We start from the raw sequence: 11,236 nt of genomic DNA, 5'->3' as shown, positions 1-11,236 counted from the left end.
ACCTGATTTTCTCTGTGACGTTTCTACAGAGACGTTTTCTGCCGTGTTTCAGAGGCTTTCAGCTGATGTTTGGCTGTTGTTGATCAGCTGTGTGGGTTAGCTGCACTCACACTTCCATCTTCATCAGTTTAGAGCTGATCCTGTTTGTCTCTTCAGCTCCTCTTCACTCACATCGTTATCAACGGCTCTGTGAACTCTCATAATAAATAAAGTCAGAATACACACACGTGTGTGTTCATGTGTGTCTCATGAAAACCCGTCAAACCAGTAAAAAGCTCTGGAGTGACGCATGTTTATCTGATTTCTGCGTAAATCCGTTTGGAGCTTATTTTCATCGTGCGTCTCTTTGATCTGACTTTTATTTTTTCTTCCTGTTTCAGGCTGTGATGTCTGACTCTTCTTCACTGCTTTCATTCTTAAAGATGAGCATGAAACAGCAGCAGCAGTCTGAGTTTGTCCTGCAGGGGGCGCCACAGGACCAGACGATGGACTGAAGCTAGAAAACAGTGTTTGAATGAAACGTTCAGAAAGTCTCTGATTCACTCTGATCTGATCTTTTCCTGTTTATCCGTGAAGTTTGCATCAGCGTTTCTCCTCTGCTAACGTCCGTTTGAAGGTCATTAATGTCTTCCATTTCATTTGGTTCAACCTGAAGACGGCGTGGACACTGAGGACAAACACAGACTGTGACAGGCAGAGACAAAACAGCGTCCTCGTCCTCCAGCTGATGTTTGGTTGAAATAATCGTTTTGATTCATCTGTTTCTTTGAACATATTTTTCACTGATGGTTTGTTTAAATGTCACATTTTCTGAGATCCACAGAATCAAACATCTAAATTCTGCTTTGAACGGACATTAAAAACATCTTGAAAACGTCCTGAAAAGTGAGACGAGCTTTTGTTGTGACTGTGAGGACGTTTGTGTCCAGACGAAGAAAAGCAGGGGAGACGACGATCAGCAGGAACATGAAGAGGCTGTTTCCTCCGTTCCATCATCATCAGTGTGTTTGTTCTTTGTTCTCCTGATGGTCGCAGCTCAAAGTCATGTGATTAATGTTCTCACACTTCCCACAAACAAACAAACAAGCAAACAAATAAAGAAAGAAATGAAAACCTGCAGAAAACAAAATGCCTTCACAAAGTCGTTTCAGAACGACTTTATTCTTATCATCAATGCATCATCCATCCATCCATCCATCCATCCATCCATCCATCCATCCATCCATCCACCCATCCATCCATCCATCCATCCATCCATCCATCCATCCATCCATCCATCCATCCACCCATCCATCCATCCATCCATCCATCCATCCATCCATCCACCCATCCATTCATCCATCCATCCATCCATCCATCCATCCATCCATCCATCCATCCATCCATCCACCCATCCACCCATCCATCCATCCATCTTCACCGCATCATCCATCCATCCATCCATCCATCCATCCATCCATCCATCCATCCATCCATCCATCCATCCACCCATCCATCCATCCATCCATCTTCACCGCATCATCCATCCATCCATCCATCCATCCATCCATCCATCCATCCATCCATCCATCCATCCAGAAACTACCAGAAACATAAACAAACGGGCGCCATCTTGTCTTCAGTCTCTGTTGAGTCTCAGGTTTTTAAATAACAACTCACTTGACCAATCACAAGCTGCCACATGAAGCTCAGCAAACAGAGAAGCCAATAACAGTCTGAGTTGAAGAGAAGGGCCTCGTTCTCTTCTCCTGTATGAGCCAATCACAGCTGACTCTGCAGGTGACTGACAGCAGCTCTTCCAGCTGCATGAACTAAAAAGCCTGAAAAAGAGCTTGAAGACACTTTGGGGACAGAGACGTTTCAGTCACACTGTGCTGGACTGGACGGACTCAACAAGGCTTTTCAGTTCTATCCTCGGTTTAATCGCTTTAAAGAGAAACCAAACGCACCAACAGAAAAGCAGCAGAGAGCGATGAACGCTGAACATCTGTAACCTGATCAGACATCGATAATCGATCACCGCTGGACTCAGCGCGTCGTCTCCAGTCAAACATGAGTCCCACGCAGTCCAGCTGCCGAAGCTTCAGTCTGCGGCCTGTTAGAAAACAAATGAAATGTGTGACTGGGTCTGTGTGTGCGTGTGTGTGTGTGTGTGTGTGTGTGTGTGTGTGTGTGTGTGTGTGTGTGTGTGTGCGTGTGTGTGTAATTATAGATTCTATTATTTAAATGAGTCCATCACCTTTTCATCATTGTAAAACAGCATTGTAATAAACCAGCTTTATATTTTCCATCAGACTATTCCAAACCGTTTTAATGGGATTTAAATTCTCCATATGCAGATGTGGGATGAATAATGTATGAGACATACGTCCATGAATGAGGACAAAAGAGCAGTTGTGCTGCTTCCTCTTACAAATGCTAATGACAAAGTGCTGATTAACATGTGAAGTGCTGAGACTCATCATGAAGCTCCACACGCTGACTGAAGCTCTGAAGCACCAACATCATGCTGGAGAACCTCCTGTCCAACCTGGTCCATGTTCTGACAGCGGACAGATGGACGTTTGGTCACCTGTCTGACCTGAGCAGTCCTCTGAGGACACAGTCCAGGTGAGACAGGTGTCAGAGGACAGTCGGCCTTCATGCGTCAGATGTCAAACTGAATTCTGGGAGGTCAGAACAGAAGAAAGTCCACATCTGGTCTGAAAACAGTCAGACCAGTTTAACCCACATGTGGGCTGAATGTTGTCAGAGCAGCAGAACTGGTCTCAGGTCAGATTAACGAGCAGCTGTCTCCAGGCAGATTCACACAAGTGTGACATCAGAGCCGCAGATCTCCTCCAGGTGTCACAGGTGACATTTTACCACCAGAGAAATCTGCTTTTTATCCCCTTCGCTCAGCCTGACAGGCTCCATCCTGACTGTCTTTTTAAGGTGGAATTAGCCTGATGTGACGCTGCTCATCCATCAGGCAGTGGGAAAAGGTCAGGCTGGTTTTAATGGATGTGCTGGGCTCTTTCAGGACGACGCTGATGCTAATCTGTCCTCACTCTTCACTGGCTGACGTAACCTGAAGACACCCTGCGGTTATTCATGTTGGCTGTAAAGCAGCATCCAGACAAACTGTTCACACACACACACACACACACACACAGAATCACACCTGTGCTTCTTGTCACATGTGTCAGGTGTTTCCAAAGCAGGTGAGATGTGTAGTGGCCCCGGCGTGGTCTCCTATTGGACGCACTTCCAAAACTTCCAAAGGAAGACGAACAGGAGGATCCTGACGGGACGCTGAACCACCACGACCTCTGCCCCCCCACTCCCTGTGCTTCCTCTGCCCCCCCTGCCCCCTCTGCCCCCCCCCACTCCCTCTGACACCCCCCCCCCCCGCTCCCTCTGCTCCCTCTGGATGTCTGAGCTCCTCACTGTCTCTCTAAGACTGAGCACAAGACAACTGACGGAGGAAACTCATTCTATTGGTCACCACCCAATCTGATGTCCAGCAGGACACGCTGGGGACCCAGTCAGCAGGGGACACTGCCTTGGAGTCAGCTGAGTGCAAAAGACAGAGAGACAGAGAGAGAGAGACAGAGAGAGAGAGAGAGAGAGAGAGACAGAGAGAGAGACAGAGAGAGAGACAGAGAGACAGACAGAGAGGGGTGGGGGTGGGGGTGGGGTGTTCTACATCACCACTGACTGTCAGCCAATGGCAGAGCTGCCGTGGAGCGAGACAGGGAGGAGGAGAGGGAGGTGCTGCTGATGCTGAATCTTTTATAGAGGAGAAACGAAAAGTTTCTGTCAGTTCAGAGCAGAGGAGGAGGAGGAGGAGACGCAGAGAAACAAGACGAAGAGGGAGGAAGAGCGAGGGATACCGGAGGAGGATAAAGAAAGGAGAGAAGAAGAAAAAGAGGAGGAGAAACTGATAAAAAGGAGGAGATTCAGGAGGACCAGTGGAGATGGAGGACGATGGACAGTCTGTCCCTCAGTGAAACAGAGCTGACTGAAAGAGGAGACACTTTGACAGGAGACATTATTTGGACTCCTCTCTGAAGGACAGTCTGTGAGGACATTTTCTAAACGGTAAGTCTCAGTCTTTCATCACTTTTGTGTTTTTTATTCTGTCTTAAAGTTACATGTTCTTTTTACTCGTCCCTGCTTTGAAAACACGTCTTTCAGCTCGCTGACTGATGCACAGACGACCTGTCCGTCTGATGTTCAGTCCATCACACACAGCACGTCCACTCTGTCAAACGACATTTCTTATCATTCAGTCTTCAAGCGTCTCTTGCTTGACAGAAGTTTAGAGCGTCAGGTTTGTCTCCTAAAGTCAGTTCAGATGTCGTTTCACCTCAGACTGAACGTTTGAACCAACAGTCCTTCCTCAAGCTTAAAGTGTCCAACAGACGTTTCCTGCACCAAAAAAAACAAAACAAAAAAATGAAGCTGAACGTGTTAACAGTTTACCTGTACACAGGAAACAGGTCTCTCTAATCCCACCCACCTGCAGAAGCCAGGTGTGTGGTTTATGTGACGTTTGAGAGAAAGAGGACGAGAACCAGCTGACACACAAACACACCGAGGCCCCATAAATATAAAACTGTTTGTCCCATTAAATGAGAAATACATGAGGACATCCTGTGGACCACCTGTACTGCTGTCACGGACCACTGGAGGTCCATGAACCCTCGATTGAGAAACAGCTTCCTCAATTGCAACAAAGCTCAGTTTTATAATGAGGTGTGAGGTGCTTTTATTGTGAAAATCCTGGAAAGATGTCCGTGCACATCTGTGCATGGGTTGGTGTGTTGGTGTGTATTGATGACCGAGTCCGAGGAGACTCATTCAGCCTGTATTTGACATCTCGTCCTCTCGGTGGTTGATTGTGTTTGATAAATCTCAGTCAGCACAGAACGAGCTGCACGTGCAGTTTGCTTTTCACGACAGGAAGTGCAGTTTAAGCTGCTGCGCTTCATCTGGAGGTCGTCCAGCAGAGCAGCTCATCACTCAGCTCGGCTGTGGCCAATCGTTCAGACTGTCCCATCATCACGGTGACGTCCCAGTCATCCTCATCAGCTGTCAGGATGATCAGCGATCAATCCGTCGAGCTCATGATGAAACCGGAGCGTTTTAACAGAGAACGAATGTGAGTGAACAGAAAGCTGAAACTCTTCATCCATCAGTGATTAAAAGGAGAAATGCTCCTCTGTGGGACTCTTCACAGCAGCCAGTCACAGAGCTTTTCATGCTTTAAGTCATTTCCTGTTTCATGCTGAAAGAGTTCCTCCTCATACGTCGTCTTTCGTTTGACTTCCTGTCTCTGATCTGATCTGTCACAGATCAGTCTCAGCTGTCCCTCGTCAGTCGTCCCTGTCCTGTGTTCAGTCCGTGTGACGCTTCCTGTCTCGCTGCTTCGTCATACTTCGCCGTTTCTTCTTTGGTTTTTGCAGTTTTTGCCTCTGACCGTTCGGTTTGTTTTGGTTATTAAAGCTCTTTGTTCCTCACCTGACTACCTGAGAGTCCTGGAAATCTGCTGAAAACTGTGCAGGCTGGTCTGAGGTCTGCGCGAGGTGACGCACTCATCAGACATCGTTTGGTTTTTGTGTGCACGCATGGTTCAGACGTGATGTGATGAGGCCAACAAGCGCTGAGAGTCACACTCAGCCAACAGAGAGTCTGCAGCTCAGCTCAGGATGAGGAGATCGCTGAGTTCTTCCACCAAAGCAAAGCCAGAGATGCCCGGTGAGGCGTTCAAAGAGCGTCTGCTTCCGTCAGACTCCTGAGCTGCTGAGCGAGCCGAGCGCTCGGCCCGTTTATTCAGTGTCTCTGAACATTGGGTCTGAGTTTGATTGAGACCAGGTGTGAGGGAGACCTGAAGCACCTCTGCTTCACACCTGACAGACTCTCACCTTCAGTGGTGCCGTAGAGCAGGACATGAGGACATGAGGACATGAGGACATGAGGACATGAGGACATGAGGACACACACCTGATGATGACGTGATACACAGTCCAATCAGTGGCCACAGTTATGCATCAACAACACGGTGAAGAAGACTGATTTCAAATACTTAAAACATCTTTTTTCAGGTGTTTTATGGGGAATTTAAAACACTGAACACATCAAAGATTCACACGACGAGTTTTAGTGAGAAACACTGAACAGAAACGTTAAAGAAAACTCCATCAGCAGATTTTCCCTCTGAGCTGATCCACGTCAGCTACCGTCTGCTGGCACTCGGCTGGAAACTGGACAAAACATCAAAGTCAACACTCGTTTCAAACTAAAGGTGTCCCTGTGGTGATGATGATGATGATGATGATGATGATGATGATGATGATGGTGATGATGATGATGATGATGGTGATGGTGATGATGATGATGATGATGATGATGATGATGATGACCATGCTCCAGCTCCTGCAGCTCTGACCGTTAACTCACATGCAGGTAAACGTCCTCAGCTCTCTGGTTGCTATGGTTTCTGGACTCAGAGGAGACAACATGTCCGCCTCCTCTTGTCTCAGAGCCTCCTGGAAACACGAGGACATGAAACTCCTCCGCAGTTTGGACCTGATTCATTACAGACCAGTTGAGTGTGGTTCAGCCGCCATCCGTCAGCTCCACCCACCAGCCTCCATCACAGAGGTTCAGTGTGTGCGTGAGGGACGTTTCACACAAACATGACACCTGTTAGCCCTGTTGGATAAAATACACCTTCCTCAGATTGCTCTGCTCCTCTGCTGGCTTTAATCTGGCAGCACCTGTCATGTGACCACAGTCGTCCAATCGGAGCTCGTCAGTGTGTTCTGTGTAGCTGACAGTTAACGTGTGGAGGTGACGGAGGCGGCGGCAGTAACAGAGCCGTCCACGTCCTCCTGTCTCTGAAAGGTGTCATTACACAGATGATGGTGCGTGTCATCATCATCATCATCATCATCATCATCATCACCATCATCACCATCATCACCATCATCATCATCATCATCATCATCATCACCATCATCATCATCATCACCATCATCGCCATCATCATCGTCATCACTGCTGTCTGAAAGTCCTCCCTCAGCAGCTCGACTCGAGCGTCTCATCAGTGAAGATCAGATTGTGCTTCTTGTTAGAATGAAAACAAACATTTTGCGTACGCATTGAAAACGAAATGCTAGAATACAACAATTTATTTATTTATCTGATAAATAAGAAACAAAACAGACAAAAGTATAAAATGTCCAAACGACACCTGAGACGATAGCAAAGACATCCTTAAGTGTCCTGAATCAAAGACGTGTTGAATTCAGAGTCTTCCTCACGCTGAGGATCTGAGGACGTTTAGGTCCAGGTGGTTCAGACTCAGGACCTGCACCTGAAGGACCGCCTCCATCTGAAGGACCGCCTCCACCTGACGGGCCACCTCCACCTGAAGGACCGCCTCCACCTGACGGGCCACCTCCACCTGAAGGACCGCCTCCACCTGAAGGACCGCCTTTCATGTCATTTGGAAAACAAATTCATTTTATTTAATCAGTCAGTCAACAGAACCTGGTTCAGCCACAGCGACGCTGTTCACCTGCGTGGACGTCCTACAGTTCACCTGTGAATGATATGACCGTTTGAGGGTCTGATGAACTCATCGAACATTGAGACGAGCGTGAACACATGACTCATCGGCTCATTGAACACTCAGTTTTGCTGAGGTGCAGGTCGACTCTCCTTCCTCTTCATAATGCATTCATGTGCTCATCTTAATGACTGAATGATCTGTACCTTCTGTCTGCGGACACTAACCACGTGTCAGCTGGCAGGATGAATGAGTGACATGACAGCCTCCTAACAGACGAGATGTTTAAACTCAGTGACGCTCTGACGACCTTCGTTTCTTCTTCGTGTTTCTTCTGATTTGGAAACTTGAGAACTGATTGATCGGATCATCTTCAATGAGCAGAAGGTCAAACTCAGGATCTACTAACAGAACGACAGAATGGAGGACGTTCGGCGTCGTCACGGCAGCGTGAAGCAGCTGATCGTCCTCCTGCTGCTGTGAGTCTAATATTGGTAAATGAGATGAGTCACAGTCACACTCTGATCTCTGAGTGCGACTTCACACACAGAACAAATGTTTGCTCTGCTGCTTTCTTTAAAAATGCTTCCAGTTAAAACAGGTCAGAGCTGCTTTGTAAATAAGGTGGCGTACGTATGCTTTCCACGAAGAAGCTCCACCTGTGGCCATAGGTGCTGCTCGTCCTCTCCATCTTAACGCAGATGGTGTGTATTTTAAAGCGTATTGTGTACATGTTTAAAGTGTGTTGTGTTCATGTTTAAAGCGTGTTGGTCCTCGTCTCTGGGCGTCATGGTAACGGTGAAGCAGCATCACAGGATGAGAGCAGCTCTGTGATCTGATTCACTGTGAGAGGAGACACTTCACCAAACAATACCACTGACATTTAATACAACCCGCTCCACTTCCTTATATGACCGCCAAAATAAGAGAGCATCAGGCTCATCAGCAGAAACGCGACGCCAACGTCCAGACAACCGGCAAACACGTCCACAGCTCTGTAAGTCACAACGTCTGACGCTCATATGTGTGAGCTGAGGGTGACTGACATTTGTCTTGTTTGTGAATTCAGTTTTCTGCTGTGTTAGCCGGAGCTCTTTCAGAACTCATGAACTTCAGAGCAGCAGGTTGACGTCCATGGAAAAATGTTTTTAACGTCTTCTAGTTCCTATCTATGCTCCTTGTCTTGCAGTTTTTCTTTCTTTATGTTTTTCTACGAGCATGACGTCATTAAAAGAGCTTCAGTCAGAGGTCAAACGACGGAAAACATGCTGGAAATCAGACATTTCTGTTGGCTTCATGCTTAATGTGAGGAAGGTTAAAGTCTCTTCATCAGATGTTTTCAGCTTTTCGCTGAAAGTGACGTTTAAGTCGAATGTTTCCTGGTTGTCAGCGTTCACTTTACTTTTATCAGTACAGCAGGTTTTTCACTTTGGCCAAGCATAAAAACATTCTTGCGATATTTCACGTTTTTTTCTAATGATCTGTGTTGACGCTCCGGTTTCTTGATGCTCTGCTTCAGCTGTCATAACCACACAAGTTCAGAATGAAGGGACAAAATTCAGTCCAAATAAACTCTGTGTCCCTGTTTATCGTCTACAGTCACGAGAATAAGGACAACCCGCGGTCTTCATCATGATGAGAGAGCACAAAACCCTGAAGAACAGAAGCTCAGTCTGCTGTCAAACTGCTGAGGCTGAAACACGAAGAGCACTGAGCCAACACCTGGGACAGGTAACAGCAAGGTGAGACCTGCACATTTAAATACTTTGTCCAAATCTCTGAAACGCTGTAAAAACCCTGAGAGCGAACCGCCGTGTGTGCAGATGCTGAATGCAGCGCAGCGGGGCCCCCATCATGGACAATGTGACACCTGGCACCCCTCCAGGTGAGATGAACCCGAAGCACTACAACTACCTAGCCCTGGTCCTCGGCGTCCCCCTCGTCCTGGTCATCATCCTGGGGAACGTCCTGGTGTGTCTGAGCGTGCTCACCGAGCGCTCCCTGCAAACCGCCACCAACTACTTCATCATCAGCCTGGCGGTGGCCGACCTGCTGCTGGCGGTGCTGGTGCTGCCGCTCTACGTCTACTCTGAGGTCAGTGTTTATGAGGACCAGGATGCATTCATACCTGCAGACCGAGGACGTGTTGGAAGGTCAGGGTGGTGGGGACAGCTTTTAAAAGTGAGGACATTTGGTCCACTCTGTGTGCAGTCTTCTGGACATCTGAGGATCAACACGTGAGGATCCCAGCTGGCGAAATCTGGTTCCCAAAATGTTCTGGGAACATTATGTTTTGATTGTGGGAACGTTTATTGAATGTGTCCGATGAGGACACTTTGGTGTGGACGGTCATCATGTAGTTCACTCATGCTCGGTGTGTTGTGTCTAGTTTCTGGGAGGTATCTGGACTTTGAGCACCTCCGTTTGTGACGCTCTGATGACCATGGATGTGATGCTGTGTACTTCTTCCATCCTCAACCTGTGCGCCATCAGCGTGGACAGGTGAGTCTAGCACACCTGTGGAATGATGAATCTGTGTTTTCATCTTCCTCTCTGACGTCTGAATGTGTTCCAGGTACATTGCAGTGGTCGTCCCTCTGAAGTACAACAGGAACCAGTTCAGCGTCCGTCAGCTGGCTCTCATCGCTGCTACCTGGGTGCTGTCTCTAGGTGTGGCAAGTCCAATCATCTTTGGTCTGAACCAGGTGCCGGCTCGTGATCCGAGCGTGTGCAAACTGGAGAACGACCGCTTCGTGGTGTACTCCTCCATCTGCTCCTTCTTCGTGCCTTGTCCTGTCATGCTCTTCTTGTACTACTGGATGTTTCGAGGCCTGCGGCAGTGGAGCGGCCGCGGTCGATCGCAGGCCGGTCGGACCGATCGCCGCGGCCTCTCTTTACGTCTCAGCTCAGCTTTGCAACGAGCCAAAGCCACGACGGCCGGGAGTCAAGGGAAGGTCATCTACGCCATGCCGGCCAGCCTGAGCCCCGCCTCCCCATCCACCATCTCCACGAGGACGCCCTCTGCGACACCAGTGGCGGAGGACCAGCCGGACGGGGTGGCGGTCGCAGCAGAGAGCGACCCAATGACGACGCAGATGGACAGCGTGTCAGACGGCGAGCCCACAGACAGGAGGGAGGGAAGCAGCAGGAGGGAGAATGGCCTGATGAAGATGAGTGCTGTGAAGAAAGGAAGAAGAAACAGTAAGAGCAGCAGAGTCAGCGGCAGGGAGCGCAAAGCCATGAAGGTCCTGCCTGTCGTCGTCGGTCAGTATTCATTCATTCATTCATTCATTCATTCATTCAGGTCCTGCTCTGCTTCACATGAACAATAACCACAAAGGCAAAAATCCTCCAAACATAAAACTCAGAAAACTGGTGATAAAGAGAAAAGATAAAACCTTCATCTGACTGAAATCTGAACGTTTGATGCTGCGATGCCACTTCTGGAGTTTTTCACACTCTATCAGAGAAAGCTGCCGTCCGATGACACAATGAGTGTTTTCTCTCAGCTGCTATCAGCCGCCAGCGTTCATGAATACGACTGGATATTATTTCAGAAGATGATAAAAGTGTCTCTCCACACCGAGGACAAACTCTGCAGCATTTCGTCCATAAATAAGATCTTCTTCTCCCTGAACGGGGAAGTTTGTTCTCTGCATGAAGTGTTTGTCATGTGTG

General features: G+C 48.1%; 1 protein-coding gene across 1 annotated transcript in view; it reads left to right on the top strand.

Moving 5' to 3' along the window:
* The first annotated feature begins 9,238 nt into the window (after nucleotides 1-9,238).
* drd4-rs (dopamine receptor D4 related sequence) overlaps nucleotides 9,239-11,236 on the top strand; it is a 3,716-nt gene continuing 1,718 nt past the window's right edge. The window contains exons 1-4 of the mRNA XM_070992074.1: nucleotides 9,239-9,300; nucleotides 9,382-9,652; nucleotides 9,948-10,060; nucleotides 10,134-10,822. Of these exons, the coding sequence (XP_070848175.1) occupies nucleotides 9,389-9,652; nucleotides 9,948-10,060; nucleotides 10,134-10,822 (1,066 nt within the window). The 5' untranslated portion in view covers nucleotides 9,239-9,300; nucleotides 9,382-9,388. The remainder of the gene's footprint in view (nucleotides 9,301-9,381; nucleotides 9,653-9,947; nucleotides 10,061-10,133; nucleotides 10,823-11,236) is intronic.

The sequence above is a fragment of the Chaetodon trifascialis genome, chromosome 22 (genome assembly GCF_039877785.1).
Source record: "Chaetodon trifascialis isolate fChaTrf1 chromosome 22, fChaTrf1.hap1, whole genome shotgun sequence".
Lineage (NCBI taxonomy): Eukaryota > Metazoa > Chordata > Actinopteri > Chaetodontiformes > Chaetodontidae > Chaetodon > Chaetodon trifascialis.
This window is presented reverse-complemented; position numbering and strand designations above follow the sequence as displayed.